Source organism: Chiloscyllium plagiosum, unplaced genomic scaffold (assembly GCF_037043375.1).
Source record: "Chiloscyllium plagiosum isolate Xiang-an unplaced genomic scaffold, Cpla_swu_hap1 HiC_scaffold_23, whole genome shotgun sequence".
NCBI lineage: Eukaryota > Metazoa > Chordata > Chondrichthyes > Orectolobiformes > Hemiscylliidae > Chiloscyllium > Chiloscyllium plagiosum.
In genome coordinates this window covers 42139405-42160702 of record NW_028270161.1, presented here as the reverse complement: position 1 = coordinate 42160702, position 21298 = coordinate 42139405, and the positions used below count along the sequence as shown (strand labels likewise).

Genomic DNA, 21298 nt, shown 5'->3' with positions numbered 1-21298 from the left:
CTTCAACTGCTTAATCATTGATTGGCCTTTTCTTTCAATCATGTGGCTAGAAGTGATAATATTCACCACTGCTGCTGAATATTACACATTGATGAGTCTGAATCATAAAGTCCCTGCAATGTAGAAACAGGCCATTTGGCCCAACAAGTCGACACCAATCCTCTGAAGAGTATCCCACCCAGACCCATTCCCCCTATTTTACTTTTACACCTGACTAATGCACCTAACCTACACATCCCTGAACACCTGGCCAGTTCCGCCAAATTGCACAGCTTTGGACTGTGGGAAGAAACCGGAGCACCTGGAGGAAACTCACGTGGACACTGGGAGAATATGCAAACTCCACACATTCATTCGAGGCTGGATTTGAACCCGGGTCCCTGGCACTGTAAGGCAGCAGTGCTAACCACTGAACCATCCTCGATACTGAAGTAGTTTGAGTCCACATGCAATAGGTGTTGGGTAACAGTTGTGACACACAGATGCCATTCAGGAGAAAGTAACCTGCTTGATTGGTGCATCATCTGACAACTTCAATGTTCATTCCATCCACCACACATATACAGCACTGCTGTGTATGCCACCTACAAGATACTTTGCAATAACTCACCGAGGCTCCTTTGACAACACCTTCGAAACATATGATCTTTACTGCCCCAAAAGAGTTGGGCATCCTATCACCTGCAAATTTGCCAACACGTCCCACACATTCCTCACTGGTACTATGTCAGTGTCCCTTCATTGTCACTGTCAAAATACTGGAATTCCCTGCCAAATGGGACTGCAGGTGTACCCAGGTCACGCAGGCTGAAATGGTTCAGAAGGACAGCTCCCCACCTTCTCATGGGCAATAAATGCTGGCCAAGCTAGTGATATCCACACCCTGTGAAGTTTTAAAAAAAAATTAACAGCAATACCAACTGTTTTATTTCCATGCTGTAATTTATGTGTAACTGCATTAAATATCATTGCCCCAAACTTTTATTTTGTGTAAACTTGTTGTACTTCACTTCTACCAGGTGCTCGGTGTGATGAATGTGCTTCTGGATTTTATGGTAATCCGAATGAAACAAGAGGGCATTGTCAGGGGTGCCAGTGCAGCAACAACATTGACATGACTGATGCAGAATCATGTGACAAGCAAACTGGAGCATGCCTGAAGTGTCTATATCACACTGAGGGTGAACATTGTGAACTCTGCAAGCTTGGTTATTATGGCAAGGCACTGCAACAGGATTGTAAAAGTAAGAAATACTTCATGTTTTCAACGACACATGAACTTAAGAATCATGAAATACATATTTTGCTTTTGCATTTCTTGGCTGAATTATGTACTTTCTAAAGGATTTTGTTACATTCTGATCCTTCAATGGTGTGTGCTCATTTCATTCCAGTCCTTTCTAGCCTCTTGTGTTTTTTTTTGTCATCTGTTTATGTAATGGATCAGTCAAGAATGTCCATTGCACTGGTGCTAAATTTTCCTTGTTTATACCTTGGTGAGGGTTTAAGTAACATTGAGCAGCAGTCTGCGTGCAAGATTTGCATGTTTCAGATTTTTGTCCCACATCGTGTTTGGTCTGTTAGTAAAGATCTTGGCTAAAATGAATAGATGATCATCCATATAAAATCCAGCAATTGGAAAATAATATTGCTGTAAATAACAAACTGTGAGCTCTACCTGCTTGCATGGAAATACTAAATGGTGGTCACGGCATCGAATATTGCCAGTGAAGGTCATGTACTTTGCAATTGACACAAAGTGCAAAGCAAGACTGCACCCAGTTTTAATTAAAAATCACACAACACCAGGTTATAGTCCAACAGGTTTAATTGGAAGCACACTAGCTTTCAGAGCGACGCTCCTTCATCAGGTGAAGGGGCGTCGCTCCGAAAGCTAGTGTGCTTCCAATTAAACCTGTTGGACTATAACCTGGTGTTGTGTGATTTTTAACTTTGTACACCCCAGTCCAATACCGGCATCTCCAAATCATGCCCAGTTTTAGTGTTTGTGATATCATGTCCTTATTTTACATGATTATTAAGCTTGTTTATCATTGGAAACAATCTTCTCAAATAAGCAAATTACTAATCAAGTACACTCAGTTCTGCTATAATGCCTGTTTCTTCAACATGAATTGGCTTTAACGGAATTGAAGAATTTAGATGGTTATTTGGAGAACGTGAACTTTCCTACCTGTATTGTCTTTAATGTAACTCCAGCCCCATTAGTTTAGATATAACAGGAAATTGCATGAGAATAGAACTCCATGTTATATCAGAACTGACTATAATTTCTCTTGTCCTGATCAACAGCTGGGGCAATTTGGCAGTTTTTTTTAAAAAACGTAATAGTGATGTACAGCATGGAAATAGACTCTTCGGTCCAACTTGTCCATGCCAACCAGATATCCTAAACTAATCTAGTCCCATTTGCCAGCACTTGGCCTACATCCCTCTAAAGGAGAAAGTGAGGTCTGCAGATGCTGGAGATCAGAGCTGAAAATGTGTTGCTGGAAAAGCGCAGCAGGTCAGGCAACATCCAGGGAACAGGAGAATCAATGTTTCGGGCATAGGCCCTTCTTCAGGAATGAGGAAAGTGTGTCCAGCAGGCCTGCTGGACAAACTTTCCTCATTCCTGAAGAAGGGCCTATGCCCGAAACATTGATTCTCCTGTTCCCTGGATGCTGCCTGACCTGCTGCGCTTTTCCAGCAACACATTTTCAGCCCACGTCCCTCTAAATCCTTCCTATTCATATACCCATCCAGATGCCTTTAAAATGCTGTAATTGTACCAGCCTCCACCACTTCCTCTGGTAGCTCATTCCATACACGTACCACCCTCTGAGTGGAAAAAGTTGCCCTTTTAAATTCTTTCCACCCTCACCCTAAACCTATGCCCTCTAGTTCTGAGCTCCCCCACCCCAGGGAAATCAACAATGAAGCATGTCTTTGTTGGGTTAAAGATGCATGATCTGAAAATGTTCTGAAAGAGGCATTATTAGTGTCTATAAGTGCCTGTGATTTTTACATTTTTAATTCACCCACTCATTTTCTTTCTTGATGTCATTAGTGATATCTTGAATATCCTGGACAAATTGCTTTCCCAATGAATGTGAAGATAGTAGGTATTCCCACAGTCTCAACCATCTCCTCTCCCACCCCCCATTCCAATCCCCATCCCCCAAACCTGAGGTCAAAGTTGCAAATAGTCATTACTCTTTATCACCGGATCAACATGTTTGTTCCCCATGGATTCACAAACCTGGGGAAAACAAAAGCTTTGTTTACATTAACACTCCATGATGATCTTCACATCAGAACAGAATGGTAAAGTAATTAACAAAGGATTCCTGGCCACTTGAGGTTTGCTTCGGTGGTTTTCTTGTTGACACTTATGCAGCAGACAGCACCCATTAATTTGTTCTCCTCGGTGACGATTTAACAAGTGAAATGCAAGAACAAAATGCATAGGTGGGGTGCGGGTGGGGTTAAGGAGATTAATTATTGTCATTGTTTCAGGAAAAGTTTAATTGAAGGTCAGCTGGAGGTGTAATTCTCAAGCAGGCATCTGACCCCTTTTGAGTTTTTTTCCCCAAATGCCACCCTTGCTTAGTCATCGTCTTTTTCTGGTGGCTTTGGTGCATATCAAGAGCTGAATGACTTGTGTTTTGACCTGAGTTACAGTTCTGATCCCAATCTTCTTTTGTGATTTGCCTTCAAGCAGTTGTGTATAAATAGATGCCATGATGTGGAGGAACCAGTGTTGGATTGGGGTGGACAAAATTTAAGAATCGTACGACACGCGGTTATACTCCAACAGGTTTATTTGGAAGCACTAGAAGAGCTCCAAAAGCTAGTGCTTCCAAATAAACCAGTTGGGCTATAACCTGGTGTTGTGTGGCTACTAATTGTATAAATTGAAGTCAGTACAGGTTCCATAAAATACATTTTTGGAATAACTTGAGTATTTGCTTTAAAGCATCATCAACTTGTATTTAATAAATCCCTTTATATATCAGAATATCCCAGGCTGTTGCACACACAGGGAAGGGGGAATACAAATACTAGTTAACAGTTAATACAGGTTCCAAATGGATAGGGTGAAGAAGTCAGCTTGAAAATGTCTTTAAAGGCAAGTCATCAGCACCTTTTTTGTTAGAGTAATACTGAGGGATTCCTGAAATTATTTACTAATAGTTGGATGCTGCAGTACACTGCAATGTATAGAAGTGAAAGACTATAGCAATCTATCTGGCAACAGTAGATATTTCTTGGTAATTCTGGAAGGGTTGACTCATTTGGTTTTCCTGATTGGTATTTCATTTTAATATTTTGAGATGTTAAACATAAAAAATCCAGACACAGCACTATAAAACTGATCAGCTGTTTAACAAAAGAAGACATTGCATGCTGCCTAAAGCCATCCTGCTGGAGGTTATAAAGATAGTGAGGTTAGGGCACAGAAGTGTTTGTGAGGTACCTTTTTTTTAAATCAGCTTAATTAATATGAAAAACCAGCAATGTTTCATCAAAACCGTTTCAGATTTAATACAGTAGAAGCAAATATTTAAAAACATTGCAAGTATTAACAATCATTTTTATTCCTAGAATAAATATTAAAATCACACAACACCAGGTTATAGTTCAATAGGTTTATTTGGAAGCTTTCAGAGCACTGCTGCTTCATCAGGGAGCTGTGGGGCAGGATCATAAGACACAGAATTTATAGTAAAAGATTACAGTGTCACGCAACTGAAATGATCTATTGAACGAACCTAGATTGCTATTAAGTCTTTCATCTTTTAGAATGGGTTGCAGGTTTCAGTTCAAAGTGGAGAGGATCTCCAAGCAGATCATGGCCATCATTCCCAGAATAGTTCTTGATTTGGCTCCTAACAACCATAGACCTTTTACATTTATCCAACATTAGTTTACAAGAATAATGGCAAGAAATTTCACATCAAATGAATTACTGTAAGCTAAAGGCACTTTTAATTAAGTTATCATGAGAGTCAGTTTTCACCTAATATCGAACGGCCAGCTAATTTGCTTTTGGTCTTAGTTGAGGGAGGAATGTGGTTAGGAGGACACCTTGTAGTTTAACATCTACATGAACAATATTCCCTTTAATATTCTACAGGAAGGGTACTACCATCCTTAACTACATTTTACCTTCGGCTGACATTGATTCACAAAGTTTGTTTTAAAGGCAAGAATACTCTGAAGTGGATAAATTAATGTTCTTCATTATATTGTATGTTTTTAAAGTTTTTTTGTTAAGTCAAATAATCAATATAATTAGCTCAGATTTTCTAGTGGTAATGATAGTGGAACTGTTAACATTCACTATCATTATTTCTCTGAGACTAATACCAACTTCTGGAGTTCACACAATTTAAACCTGGAAATCCAGATGTTGCTATCTGTTCTGCTGTTCAGCTGCATTGTTGCAATCCATCCAGACTGCTATCAATAACTGAACTGTCGAAAACCTGTCCAGTTACATCATTTAACCATGTAGTCAAAAGTCTTGGAATTACACATTGTTAGATAAGGTGTAACAGGATTTCTGATAGATTTGGGTGTGAACGTAAGAGGTATAGTTAATAAGTTTGCCAATGACACCAAAATTGGAGGTGTAGTGGACACGAAGAAGGTTACCTCCGATTACAACAGGATCTTGGCCAGATGGGCCAATGGGCTGAGAAGTGGCAGGTGGAGTATAGTTTAGATAAATGCGAGGTGCTGCATTTTGGGAAAGCAAATTTTAGCAGGACTTATACACTTAATGATAAGGTCCTAGGGAGTGTTGCTGAACAAAGAGATCTTGGAGTACAGGTTCATAGCTCCTTGAAGGTAGAGTCGTAGGGAGGTAGGATAGTGAAGAAGGCTTTTGGAATGCTTTCCTTTATTGGTCAGAGTATTGAGTACAGGAGTTGGGAGGTCATGTTGCAGCTATACATTGCTTAGGCCACTTTTAGAATATTGCATGCAATTCTGATCTTCCTGTCGGAAGGATGTTGTGAAACTTGAAATGGTTCAGAAAAGACTTACAGGGGTTTTGCTAGGATTGGAAGATTTGAGCTATAGGGAGAGGTTGAATAGGCTGGGAACATTTTCCCTGGAGCGCGGAGGCTGAGGGGTGACCCTTAGAGTGGTTTATAAAATCATCAGGGGCATGGATAGGATAAATAGATAAAGTATTTTGCCTGGGGTCGGGGGATCCAGAAGAGAGGGCATAGGTTTAGGGTGAGAGGGGAAATATATAAAGGAGACCTAATGGACAACTTTTTCACGTAGAGGGTGGTACATGTATGGAATGAGTTGCCAGAGGAAGTGGTGGTGGCTGGTACAATTGCAACATTTAAGAGGCAACTGGATAGGTATATGTATAGGAAGGGTTTGGAGGGATGTGGGCTAGGTGCTGGCAGGTGGGACTAGATTGGGTTGGGATATCTGGTCAGCATGGACGAGTTGGCCCGAAGGATCTGTTTCCATGCTGTACATCCGTATGACTCTTTGATACTGTACTCATTCATAATTACTGTTAACAGTATCACTATCCTTGGAAAACAATTTTTCATTTACAAAATATCAAATTTCTCATTTGTGATCAAATTTTTAAATTCATTACATTTAGAAAATTTTATTGGCAAATTTATATATCTTAATCTCATGTGTATCTGCAAGTGATTTATGAAGTGGTGAGGGGCATAGTGGGTTGGGAATTCGGGCAGCAAGACCAGAAATAACATTCACTCTGAGTAATTCACTGCGATGGACCACTTAACCCACTTGTTGACGACGATGTTTCTGATGCCTGGAGATGTGCTCAGCTTGGTGTCAGATTCAAACTGATGCTGGGAATAGGGAAATCCCAAGATTGCCTGAATTTGTGGCAGCTTTCTTTGAGATCAGCAGTGAATATTGTTGACTGCAAAACCTTTGCCAGTTTATAAGTCTTAGTTGTTTGATTATCTATGGTTTGTTTCTCCAGAGCAATTTTGCCTTTCAGAGTAGCATACATACACAAGTTGTTTAATGAAAAATAACTATATCTGTGAACTCCTATTTTTTTAGAATGTGTCTGCAACTACTTGGGTACTGTAAAGGAGCAATGCACTTCTGCAGATGAATGCCATTGTAACCAAACCACTGGTCAATGCCCGTGTCTTCCAAATGTGACTGGTCTTATGTGTGATCAGTGTGGACCTAATACTTGGAAACTAGCAAGTGGAACAGGCTGTGAACTCTGCAACTGTAATGAAATTCACTCACGTGCAGCATCTTGTAATGAGGTGAGAAAATTCCTGGAAAATTGCTACTTGGGTGGATTTTGTTTTTAAAATGTGGTTGAAAGGTTGAACATTTTTAATGGAGTTTTGTTGTTCTTAGTGGTAAGAATCACCACACAAACTTGCAATTTTTGACACTCCAGTAATTATAGTGAATAGTAACTTTGTTTAAGTTAATCCTTGAAGTGTAGCCTGAGCATTTTGTATTTATAATGAGTATTTATTCTGGAGTAGCATCATAATCCAGTAGGCTTCAGAGGAAAATGTAGCTGTAAATTTAATTGCATGTTCTAAGCTCAACAGGAACGCACTCCGTGTAAACTGTGTTAAATATCACACAACGCCAGGTTATACTCCATCAGGTTCACTTGGAAGTTAGTTAACTAGTTACCTGATGATGGAGCAGCGCTCTGAAAGCCAGTACTTCCAAATAAACCTGTTGGACTGTAACCTGGTGTTGTAACCTGATATTTAACTTTGTCCACCCTATCCCAACACCAGTACCTCCAGAAGTGGAAACTGTGACAAAGCCCTTGTACTTTCACCATTATTTTCCACTCTTTCTAATGTGTTCATCTCAATACCACAGTACATGCCTATGGCTTGCAGTGCTACAGAGTAGTGCTTAATTATACAGTTTTTTTTTAGATTGTTTTTAATTCAACGTGTTCAGATGTGTTCTGTTGCATGTCTTATGCAGGTGAGACTTGAACCTAGGCCTCCTGGTCCAGAGCTAGGGACACTGTTGCTGCATCACAACAACCCTCCTGTAAATGTCTTAGTGAGGAGATTGGTTGATACAGTGCAGTGCCTAATGATGCACATCTATGATATTGTTTACTCATCACTGATGTTTAACTCTTTATGCTAGGGGTTGGTCAGCTCAGTTAGCTAGCTGGGCGGCTCAAGTGTGATGTAGAAGGATACTGTCAGTATGGGTTCATTTGTTAGCCTCCTCATTTTGCCCTTTGCCTGTGGAATAGAACATATCAAGTTGCATGTAATCAATCATTTTTCTCTCTCATGGAGAATGGTTAAAATTTCTGAGGGCAGTGAAGGAGTTATTATCCATGAATCTACTGTGATGTCATAACAAACCAAGTGGTTTTCGAATGACCTTGAGACAAGGTCACCTTCTATCTCCATGTAATTACTTGCAACTCCAATGTTTGATTAATTTAGGAATGAATGAACAAAATTCAGCTCAGGATTATGTGCTAGACATATAATGCAACTTCCCTTAGGTAGCTTAGTAATTTTATTCAGTAAGTGTGTCCAGGACTGAGTAGTCCAGGAAGACCAAGAAGTTTTAATCCAGGATTGAAAGGAGTTATCTGATCCTGGATGTAGCAATTGTACATGCAGAAACTCTGTTTAGTGGCTCGATTTCTGGGCCACTCTTGTCTGAGAAATAGAGTGCGTGTGGGCATGGAAGCAGGAAAGGATAGAAATTTGCTGTGGTTCCTTACTTTTCCTTTTTTTATTTCTCTCCTCCTTTCCTCCCGGTCTACACACACACAGGCTCAATATGAATTGCATCTCCTAGAATCACAAATTGACTACAGCACAAAAGGAGGCTATTTGGCTGGTCATGTTTGTGCAGTCTCTGCAAGAGCAGGTCTGCTGGCCCCATTTCCCCACCTTCTCATAGCTCTGCAAATGATTTCTCGTTAGTGCTATCCAATTCTCTATTGAAAGGTCCATTTGAACTTGCCTTTCCCGTATTCCAGCACGACTCAGTATGACCACAACATTCTCATTGTTTCACCTCCAGTTCTTTTGCCAAACACTTTTTTTTAAAAGATCCTCATGTTTGGCTCCTTAATCCTTCTGCAAGTGGGAATGATTTCTCCTTAAGTTCTCTGTCAAGGACTGAGGTATTAGAGGCAATCTGTGCTTGAATGAGGAGGTTCTGTCTGAAGTGAATTTGAATCTTTAGTAGTGGGGAACACGAGGGTTGAGCATAACTTTGATACTAATTGCTAACAATCTGTCAGCAGTGGAAGTATGGAGGTAAAAAAAGTATTTGATCACCTTACTATCAAGACCTATATTTTGCAGTTCACTCAATTTGTATTTTTTTCCTTCAATTTGGTAAAAGTAATAATTATCAATAGGATATGATGTCAGCTGCTGATTTTAATTTTTAAACAGTTCACCGGGCAGTGTCAGTGCATGGCTGGATTTGGAGGGCGCACATGTAGTGACTGCCAAGAATTCTTCTGGGGAGATCCTGATGTGGAGTGTATGAGTAAGTAATTGTGCACAAAGTTTTGGAGTTCATTTCATGTTTGCCTTTCATGAAAAAAAATCTGCAGGTACAGGAAATACTTGAGTTGTCTTTGTACTGTTATGAGAATCAATCTTGTCTCCTGCCTCAAGAGATTAGTGGTCGGATGCATTGGACAACGCTGAACTGTAGACTAAACTTAATTGGCTTCTTCAGCTCAATTTATGAAAGAACCCACAAGATGTTTATGTAATTGAGATGCATGCAGTAGTTTTCCCACAGCACAACTGCTTATATTAAACACTCTGCTAAGATGTATGGTTCTGAAATTCTATCTTCAAGAAATCAAAGGGCTTTTTGTTTCTTTGTGCTACACTGTTTTTACTCTGCTTTGGTCTTGTTTCAAGTTTCCACATCTGATAGGATCAAGGAAGAAATGAAGTGATGAGTACCTTTTTGATGTTCCAAAGTAGCTTTGAGTTCAAAAGTAGTTTTAATATTATCATCTATATCTAACTTTGATATTTTATTGTAAAATTAACATCAAGACTAGATTTTTACATGTACACCATTGGTGCCATTGCTAATAACATTTACCTTGATACCTGTAGAGTTAGAAGATGCTTCAGAGATGATATCCGCTTGGCTGCTGAATGGAAAATTGTCAAAAATGCTATTTACTTTAGATTTGCATTTTAAATGGGATGGCACTTCTCAGCCATTTAAATACTTCGATGTGATTGAGGAAGTTTTGCATGGCACTTATCCATTTTGCAGTAGCAAATTGTTAATTACCAGATAATTTCTTTTATAAGCCAGCGTGCCCCTGGCAGCCATACATGCACAGGCTCCTGATCAATATTCATTTCTCAATTTTCATTAAAAAGAAGGCTGTGACTCGAGCTGCTGTTTGTCAGTCCACCTCTCTTCCACAACAAGCACAGAGAATGCTAGAGAGAAGCATCAGGTCTGACAGCATCTCGGAGAGAGAGATATCATTTGAGGCAGGCATGACTCTTCAGAGCTCTTTACTCCTCCACCACCCACCCCTTTGTCCCTCCATTATCCTCTCCCTTGTGGTCTGGCTGAGGGGATGGCCCCAACCCTGCTGCTGCTTATCTATGCTGAGCCCAAGTGCTCAAAGCTGACAGAGAAGGCAGTTAGATTCATTGGGCTGTCCCCACAACTCCTGACACACTGGGCCCCACCCCTGAAATCAAAATGTCAGCCATCATAATGTCATAGCAAATGTGGTTTCTGATATTGGCAGCCAGCCCAGTTAAAATGTGACGCGTTATAAACACTCTACAAGATTTTCAATCAAAGGTACACATGTAAACCTCTCTGCACAGGCTACTGAAATGCTCCAAGGTGTCAACAAAAGCAGCCTTTTAAATAATAAATTGAGAAATGAATATTGACTAGGACACAATGGAAAGCTCCTCTGCTCTTGAAAAAAGAGACTTCTTTTGCAGTCCCACCGAAGGAGCAGCCAGGACTTTGGGTTTAAAGTCTCATCCAAAAGATGGCCCCTCTGACAGTACAGTGCATCCTCAATGCTACGTAGGAGCACCCGATGTAGCCTCCTCTATATTGGGGAGACAGGCCGGCTACTTGCGGAGCGTTTCAGAGAACACCTCTGGGACACCCGGACCAACCAACCCAACCACCCTGTGGCTCAACACTTCAACTCCCCCTCCCACTCCACCAAGGATATGCAGGTCTTTGGACTCCTCCATCGCCAGACCACAACAACAAGACGGTTGGAGGAAGAGCGCCTCATCTTCTGCCTAGGAACCCTCCAACCACAAGGGATGAACTTGGATTTCACCAGTTTCCTCATTTCCCCTCCCCCCACCTTGTCTCAGTCAAATCCATCGAATTCAGCACCGCCTTCCTAACCTGCAATCTTCTTCCTGACCACCCCAGTCTGACCTATCACCCTCACCTTGACCTCTTTCCACCTATCACATTTCCGACGCCCTTCCTCCCTACCTTTTATCTTAGCCTGCTGGACAAACTTTCCTCATTCCTGAAGAAGGGCTTATGCCCGAAACGTCGATTCTCCTGTTCCCTGGATGCTGCCTGACCTGCTGCGCTTTACCAGCAACACATTTTCAGCTACGTAGGAGCATCAATGTGTGTGCTCTGGAAGGGACTTGAACTCCATCTTCTGACATGTAAGTAGTAACAGCTGTGTCAAGCCTGAATCACTAGTGAATCTAAGGACTTCAGGCTGAAACCATGTTCTCATCAGCCGCAACAAATTTGAATGTAGAATTCTCAAGGCCATAAGTTCAGTGTATGCCTGGACAAACAGAAATCTGACCCTTCGCACCCCTGGGATCTCCTTGTAGCTTCTAGTTTGAAACCCTTTGGTTTTGTTATCAAGCAAGTAAGATCATTTCTGTGCTCAGCACTACAGCATCTTAAGGGTTATTTACATTTTTTGAAAAACTTGTCAAACTCCAGTAAATATGATAATAATTGGCCTCTCCTGCTTGATTTGCTTGTCTTGTACATGTACTTGTATGTAGTGTCAACTTGACATGAATCTTAATGTTCTAGCAGCTCTTGTTTGTAACTTTCCCTCCTGGCCTGGTTTCAAAATTCAAATGTGAGATCTGGCAAAATAATAATTTGTTAGACTGAGAGAAATTTGTTGTAGAAGCAGTTTGAGATATTGAAGCTTTAAGATCTTATAATTTACCATCAATTCTCTCTCCTCTGTTTCTTTGTCTGCCTCTCAAAAATGAACCTTTCCAATTTGTGATCATGAGACTTGCTCTTGCAAAGTCAGTCTGCAGACTGAGAGCAGTCCTTAGCAGTAGTATCATGGGTGATGTAGATGGAAGGCAGTCAGGAGGAAGTTCCTTTTTAACTGCATTGACTTTCATTCTCCTCTCAGCGTTGAGAGCAAAAGTGCAAGTGAACTGTTGTCAGGCTGTGTGTTAACAGCTGTTCAGAGACCATGGGAAGATTTTCCCAAATAAACAATGCCCACCCACTCAATACCATCGAATGTTGGAGCACCAAATGAAAATGCTACACCACTTATGCATTGCTATAACTTCATTACGTTGCATGTTGCTCATTTTCCCATAGATAATACTTTCCTTTGCTCTCAAAGATGTTGCCTGGAATAAAACTGGAAATAAAATTAGAAGGTAGATGATAGAATATTTGCCTGTACATGTGATGTTGACCATCTCGCTTGAGGTGAGAAGAAATTCTTTATTTCTGAGAAAGACCGGTAAAGCTAAGCAAATTCCCAAAACAATTTCCCCATACATTGTCTTTGTTTTCGCTACGATCCTGTGGCACTGTTACAGTTCATGAAGTCAGAGTCACTGCAGCAATATGCACTGTATCTGCATGTTGTAGTCTGGGGCTGTGGATAGTGCTGATAAGAGTCTCCAATCTTTCCTTCACATGCCTAACCAGAATGTGCTCTTATTGCCTGCCATTACAGTGTGTTGGATGGTTTGCAAGTTGTTTCTAAATTTGCTTGGCCACATTATGTGCACACCTTTCTTGGCCATCAAGTTCTGGGGCAGATTCAAAGCCAGAGCTTCCAGTTTAAAAGCAACAGTTGCACTGAGTGGCCCATCTCTGTTTGTGCATGATCGGTCTAATATGGTTAAAAAGTCACAACACCAGGTTATAGTCCAACAGGTTTATTTGGAAATACTAGCTTTCAGCGCTGCTCCTTCAGGTAGCAGGATCATAAGACACACAATTTATAGCAAAAGATCCGTGTCATGCGTGCATCTGATAAGATATATTGAACAAACCTAGATTGCTGTTAAGTCTTTCCTCTTTTAAAATGGGTTGCGGGTTTCGGATCATTAATATGTAAATCCCAAAACTACTTTCAAGTCACGTTCTCAAGATAACTTAAGGTTTTGTATTTTTTAAAAAAGTGTCATCTCTGCCCAGACAATGCATTAAATGTGTGAGATTAAAGTCTGTCTGTATCCCAATCTTGAGTCAGACAGGTTCTATTTCCAAAGTAGGTATTTACAAATGTTACATGGACTGACTGTGTGCTTTTTGAACAAAATAGAATGTATTTGCAAATGCAAATTTAACCCATAGACTTGTGTGCGAATGCATGTGAGTGTGCACGCGCATGCACGCGAGTGTTTGTGTGTATGCTTGGTAGAGTGTGTGCATGAATGTGACAGATTATAAGCCTGTTTGGGGGGAGGCGGGGCATGATGTCTGAGAGAATTTGTGTTTGCAGAATTGTGATTGCTGATACATTCTATTTTGTTCAACAAGCACACAATCTGTAGGCAGGTCAATCCATGTAACATTTTATAAATTCCTACTTTGGAAGTAGAACCAGTCTGACTCCAGGTTGGGATACATACACAGACTAATCTCTCACCTTTTAACACTTTGTCTGGGCTGAGGTGTCACTATGTTTTTATAACCCTTTAAGTTATTCTGAGAATGTGATTTGAAAGAAGTTCTAGGATTCATATATTAATGAACCAAAACCTACAGCACATTCTAAAAGGTGAAACACTTAATAGCAATCTAGGTTTGTTCAATATAGTGTATCAGTTGCATGACACTGTGATCTTTTGGACTATCACCTGGTGTTGTGATTTTTAACTTTGTCCACCCTAGTTCAACATTGGCCACCTCCACAACAGGTCTAATATGGACATCCAAATTGTAAAATTGTGTTTTTTCACTCCAGAGTGGCTTTTTTGATCCTCCTTAAGAGTGAACCTTGTCAAATGTTCTGCAGCCAAGTATCACCCAACTGTCCTGTTTACACACACAAACCATAAATATCTGACCTCAGATTGTTAACATGTGTAACTGAGAACAGATAGACAAATCCAATTTGTAAGAGTATAGTGGGGTCTGCTAATGGAATGGATTTGTACCGACATAAATTTCAAATCCACTGGAATATAATGGACAGTGTAACACATTTTTTTTTTGTTAGATAAATGTTAGCCTACTTTTGATTTCTATCCTACTTTCCCTTGTTGCAATTAATACCATGTGAAATTAATACACTTACAAACTTTGAATACCATGTGAAAATCTGTGGTGATGCATACCATTCTGAAGAGATGAGTTTCTAGCCTTGTCCATAAACCAAGAGCTATCAGGACGTATTTATGCCCCAAATAGAGTTGGGCAATTTCAGGAATTGAATATCCAGGTTAACAATATAAATGCAACAGATGAACATTTTCTGTTGCAAAATTCACGTTCCTTTTGCTGGTAGGTGAATGTTAATCCTGGTATTGTCTCAGGATTTCTTATCTCTTTGCAGCCAATAAATAACCTCTGTGTATTCTGTTGTACATTGCAAGATCTTACCATTCCCCCCTTCTCCTCTAGTATTAATGTATATCATTGTAACTTTCTGCGTAATACATTTTATTTAACAGTCAATAATGATATTATCCAGTTACTTCATTATGCTAGTTCATTTGTGTTTTTTAAAGTTAGTTAGTTAGCTGCAGAACTACAAAAAAAAGTGCAAATTTAATCTCTGTAAACCTTTTGATATGACTTTAGAATCAGCCATGTGTTTCAGTCCAGACAGCTGCTTAAGCCAGAATTCTGGAGGATTTCCTGTTGAAATTGCAAAAATAAGATTGGGTAGGAAGTCATAATTACATGATTTGACTCCTTGTATAATGTCAACTAGGAGAAAGTGAGGACTGCAGGCGCTGGAGACCAGAGTTGAAAAATGTGGTGCTGGAAAAACACAGCAGGCCAGGCAGCATCCGAGGAGCAGGAGAATCAACGTTTTGGGCATAAGCCCTTCTTCAGGAATGAGACTAGTGTGCCAAGTGGGCTGAAATAAAGGGGGGGGGGAGTTTGGGGGAGGGGTGCTGGGAATACGATAGGTGGAAGGAGGTGAGGGTGATAGGCCGGAGAGGGGGTGGAGGCGGAGAGGTCAGGAAGAAGATTGCAGGTCAAAAGGGCAGTGCTGAATCCAGGGATTGGGACTGAGATAAGGTGGGGGATGGGGAAATGAGGAAGTTGGAGAAATCTACATTCATCCTGTGTGGTTGGAGGGTTCCTAGGCGGAAGACAAGGCGCTCTTCCTCCAGGCATTGTGTGGTTAGGGTCTGGCAATGGAGGAGGCCAAGGACCTGCATGTCTTTGGCGGAGTGGGAGGGGGAGTTAAAGTGTTCAGCCACGGGGCAGTTGAGTTGGTTGGTGCAGGTGTCCCCGAGGTGTTCCCTGAAATGTTCCGCAAGTAGGCGGCCTGTCTCCCCAGTGTAGAGGAGACCACATCGGGTGCAACGGATACAGTAAATGATGTGTGTGGAGGTGCAGATGAATTTGCGACGGATATGGAAGGATCCATTGGGGCCTTGGAGGGAGGTGAGGGGGGAGGTGTGGGCGCAAGTTTTGCATTTCTTGCGGTTGCAGGGGAAGGCGCCAGGAGTGGAGGTTGGGTTGGTGGGGGGTGTGGACCTGACGAGGGAGTCGCAGAGGGAGTGGTCTCTCCGGAACGCTGATAGGGGTGGGGAGGGAAATATATCCCTGGTGGTGGAGTCTGTTTGGAGGTGGCGGAAATGACGGAGGATGATACGATGTATATGGAGATTGGTGGGTGGAAGGTGAGGACCAGTGGGGTTCTGTCCTGGTGGCGATTGGAGGGGCGGGGTTCAAGGACGGAGGTGCCGAAAGTGGAGGAGATGCAGTGGAGAGCATCGTTGACCACGTCGGGGGGGAAATTGCGGTCTTTGAAGAAGGAGGCCATTTGGGTTGTTCGGTTTTGGAACTGGTCCTCCTGGGAGCAGATGCGGCGGAGGCGAAGGAATTGGGAATATGGGATGGTGTTTTTACAGGGGGCAGGGTGGGAGGCGGTGTAATCTAGGTAGCTATGGGAGTCGGTTGGTTTGTAGTATAATGTCCCAACATTAGTATGTGTAGCACAAAGTCAGTGAAGACTTATTTGGATTTTTCTGTATGGTTAACCCTAAGCTCCTCTAAAATGAGTTAGAGAAATATAAGTTATGAACTACACCCGTTTCAATGTCTTGTTTAGATTCTATAATTCTCCATTAGCAAAGAAAAATTCTGTGAATGGATTTGAATATACCATCTACTTAATCATGGAACAGTAGCCAAAATTTCTAAACCTAGAAACAGAATAAACAGTAACTTAAAGGAGAATTACAGTCGCTCAGAGATTGACATAGGACAGAACTTCCTATAGTCAGTACAACATGCAAATTGATTCAAAATTGATTCTTATACTTGAGTCATTACAATGCTGATGAGTGTTTTCTTATCCTCATGCCATTCACCTGTTTCTTATCTAATCCTATTGTATGTAATCTCTGGCCTCTATTTATTCACTTAGTCTTGGCCCAGTCCTCCCTCCCACCTTCCTCTTGACTGTCTCAGCTCCATTGCTCACCTCGTCATGTTTTCCCCTTCTATCTTTCACAGATGATTATATCATTTATCTCTTCTTGGTTACTTTCTTAGATGTTCTTATACTGCACCATCTTATTTCTTCCTTTTTCTCCCTCATCTGTCTGCCTCTTCAATCTCCATAGGTTGAAAGTTACTTAATTCTCATTAAGGCATTTGTTAACAAATATAGCATTGTTCCTTATTCACGATAAATGTATAAGCATTTATGCCTGCTGAGTAGCAAACTTTTTCTTCATTTATAGAGAGTAGAGACACAGACAGGTAGTAGTGCACTACAGCACCATTTAATGACCAGCTGCAACTCCTGACTACAAAATCAGGTCACGCTAATTTATTGAGTCTAGTGACATCTGTACATAAATGCAAACCACTTTGCAGACCAAAAAGGTTTCAGAAACAAAATATTGTTTCATTATTGGGTCACTGGAGAGCTGCATCATTCTGAGTAACGAATGGGGTTAATTTTATTGGTTTTATATTGGTGCTGGATCTTGGAGATCTCAGTGGGTTCAGACAGTATCCATGGAGAGACAGCACGCTAACATTTCAAATCCATCAAGATGCTGTCTGACCCACTGATCTCCAGCATTTGTTGTCTTCAGTACAGATTCCAGCATCTGCAGTAATTTGCTCTTACCGGAGTTGGATCTTGTTTGTTTTAGTACTGATTTGGAATGGCCATTCACTTCTGAGACTAAGCTGGCTTCCTTCTCTTGCTATAAACAAGGTAGGTTTAGAAGAAAAATAAACAAAAGAACCGCAGATGCTGGAAATCAGAAACAAAAATAGAAAATGGAAGATCTCGGGTCTGGCAGCAGCTGTGGAGCGCAATCAGAATTAACATTTTGGATCCAGTGACTCTCCTTCAGAACTGGAGGTCTGAAACTCAGAAGTTCTGAAGAAGGGTCACTGCACCCGAAACATTAACTCTGATTTTGCTGCACAGCTGCAGCCAGACCTTGAGATTTTCCATTTTCTGTTTCTGTAAAGTTTGTAAGAAATTGACATTATAACATTGTGCAAAATTATTTAAATGATTCTTTTGGTGGATCTTTATTTAAAGTACACCACAGGTGACTTCAGCAATAGTGCTGCCTCAGAATAATTCCATAAAGTAGAAATTCATTTAACAACTCAGCTAAAACTATACTTGAAAATCTTACAGGTCTTTCATACTAGCTGCTTTTCTTGGGTTAATGTGGAGATTAATTTGCAAATTTGCCTTTTTATACTATTTTCTATATTGAAATTAAAATATAAAAGTGGAAATAGTTCTGAAGTTGTGCACTCCAGAGATAGGCTTGCCGATTGTGGGTTTGGCACTAGAATTGTCATGTTATGAGTAACAACAATGTAATACTTGAAATGTTTTTACAGCAAATATGTTAGACTGTCCCTAGAGGGATGATTTTAAGGGACAAGAAAATTTTTTGAATTTGATATTTTTGGAAAGTTGTAGCTGCACAACGATGTTTTAATGGAAATGCAAATGAAGTTGGACTTGATATGTGCAATCACATTTCCTAGTCTATTAGTGTTTAAACAAAAAAAAAAGACTTTTAGACGATATATAATTGTTCTGAGTGACTTGATACCATCCAAACTGTCCCCACCCACAATCTAGTGTGTGTTATGTCACTAAATTTGATTACAGATGGTAGAGATTGACCTGTGGTCAAACACACAACATCTGGCTTTCATACTACCCTGAAGTTTGCAGTGAAGGCATGTAAAAGTATTCAAAACAAGCAGTCCTGACTGATTCTGGTGGGGCTTACAAAGCAACATTGACTTTATCTCTTCTGTAAGTCAGTGTGTTAGTTAACTAACAAAAACAATTTCCTTCCAAATTAATCATGAATTGATCATTTTGAAATAGATACATGTTCAATATACACTTGCTTGAATTTAGCTATGCTCCTACCTTTCCCCTCAGCCCCATTTTATAATGTTTGTTGAGGTAGTGCATATTAGTCGTTATCCAAGTACTTGTACCTGAATCAGTGTGCCTAGAAGTACTATATTTTTGTCTTTCCCAAAGGGCAGGTACTTTGCATACATATGTTGGCTGCTTGAAGCTGAGGAGCTGGCCCTGCATTCCAATTTGTAGCTAACTATGTGATGACCCTGGTCGTCTCCACTGGGGCAGCACATTTACAATAAGCAATTTTCAACATTATCCCATAGTTAAAGTTCCATGTAGTGAATTTGTGGTAACATATCCAGCTGTTAATGATATTTAATGTTGTGAAAGATTTAGAAATAACATGAACCTTTACGGATGACCCACGCTGATGTAGGGATATCTTTTAAGGTTTGTTAAATTTAAAGTATGTTACAATTAGATGTCATTTCCTGCACAAACCTTTGATCTGTTGAACATTTGGTAGAACAGGCATTCAAATAAAATGCCACAACATAATGGTAATGATCTGCGTAAACTGTGAACTTCTTTCAGACTAACTTACTTCCTTTTGCTCATTTATCGGTTTTCCATTGTTAAATAGCAGTCTTGTGGTCAGTATTTTCCTGCTTGGTAAAATCCCCTCCCAGTCTGGAGACTGACTTATCCCCCAAGGTCAAACTGGAGTTGTAAAACCCTTTACTGAATTGCAATGCTTCATTCACTGTCAACCCCACCACGTAGCATTTCAGGTATGTGATCAAATTACCAATTTGGTCACAAAACCTATAGTGTTTGGGGAGAGAAGTAATTGAGTTAAAGTTATTTGTGTTTCAGTTATTAGTGAAATATTTAGCGCACATACTAGCTGCTTTTCTTAGAAAATTGGTTTAGTTTCCTGTCAGGTTTTTGTTCCTGCAGTCATACATTAATAAAAAAGGACAAAAAAAGCACAAATAAAACTGGTTATAAATAGAACAAAGTGCACCCACATAATATGTGATTAATTCTTATTTTGCATTTTTACGATTTCTTTCCACAGTGGCTCAGTGGTAGTTAGCACTGCAGCCTCCAGCACCAGGGACCCGGGTTCGATTACAGCCTCAGGTGACTGTCTGTGTTGAGTTTGAACATTCTCCCTGTGTCTGCATGGGTTTCCTCCAGGTGCTCCGGTTTCCTCCCACAGTCCAAAGATGTGCAGGTTAGGTGATTTGGCCATGCTAAAATTGCCCATAGTATTAGGTGCATTAGTCAGAGGGAAAATGGGTCTAGGTGGGTTACTCTTCGGAGGGTTGGTGTGGACTTGTTTCCATACTGTAGGTAATCTAATCTAATTTTGAAGGAAAATCTTTAGTCTTAGCACGTTCTATGTAATTTCCAATTCTGTATTGTATAATTGGCTTTTGGCTTGTCACTTAGTTTTGTCCCGTTGTTTACATACATTTCTTGCTTTTGATTCTTAACTCTGTCCAGTACAAAGAATTTTTGGCAAAATATGTAAATGCCCTTCCAATTGTGTCCTTGTTTCACATTCAGTGTACCTGCCATACATGCCTGAACATTGCTTTCTCTTTCACTTCTTCACAATATAGTATGATCTGAAAAATTTTAAAGCATGCCCGTTGTCGATGGGAACAATTAGTGTGATTGTCAGAGATAATGAGGATACGAGGTCAAGTACAGGGTTGAATTGGCTAAAAGTACTTAGTTTTGCTGAGCACTTAAATGTGTGTCTGGAAGGGTTAAAACAAAAAAAAATTCTTCTATTACACTGTAGGATGATTGGCGTAGACATTGCCGGCTTGTTTTAGCAAAGGCAAATGGGATTGATCTTTAATTTGTGGTCATCTAGCACAGATGTTCTCAATTAGAACGTTTTCAGAAGTCTGTCACATTTTCCCTTGAAAGTTAGGTAAATAATTAAACGGGGTTAACTGATTTTATAGTGATAATTCCATTTCAAGTACAGCACATATCTAAATGACATTCACTTTTTAAAATTAAAATAGCGCAGCAAAAACTCGCCCTCCACCTGCACTTCTGTGGTTCCTTTTGCTGTTTATTTTTGGAACTGCCTTGATTCTAGATTAAAACAAATGTGGTTTTGGTAGGGCACTATGCCCAGGTCCAGGTTCACAGAGCCATAGAGTTGTACAGCATGAAACAGATCCTTCGGTCTAATGTGCCGAACCTAATCCCAAACTAAACTAGTCCCTAAACTTAAATTTTCTGTTCATGTACTTATCCAAATGCCTTTTAAACATTGTAATTGTACCCATAACCATCACTTCCTGAGGAAGATCATTCCACATGCAAACCACCCTGAGTAGAAACTTTGCCCCTCATGTCTTTTTTAAATCTTCTCCTCTCACCTTAAACGTGTGCCCCCAGTCTTGAAATCCTCCAACCTAGTGAAAAGTCAACTAACATTAACTC

The 21298-nt window shown here is 40.4% G+C and overlaps 1 protein-coding gene across 1 annotated transcript in view; it reads left to right on the top strand.

Annotated features, from left to right (window-relative positions):
- The window catches only part of lamb1a (laminin, beta 1a), a 100515-nt gene that overhangs the window by 47899 nt on the left and 31318 nt on the right, over positions 1–21298 (top strand). Inside the window, exons 21-23 of the mRNA XM_043713615.2 lie at positions 1020–1244; positions 7081–7298; positions 9450–9546. Coding sequence (XP_043569550.2) covers positions 1020–1244; positions 7081–7298; positions 9450–9546 — 540 coding nt within the window. The remainder of the gene's footprint in view (positions 1–1019; positions 1245–7080; positions 7299–9449; positions 9547–21298) is intronic.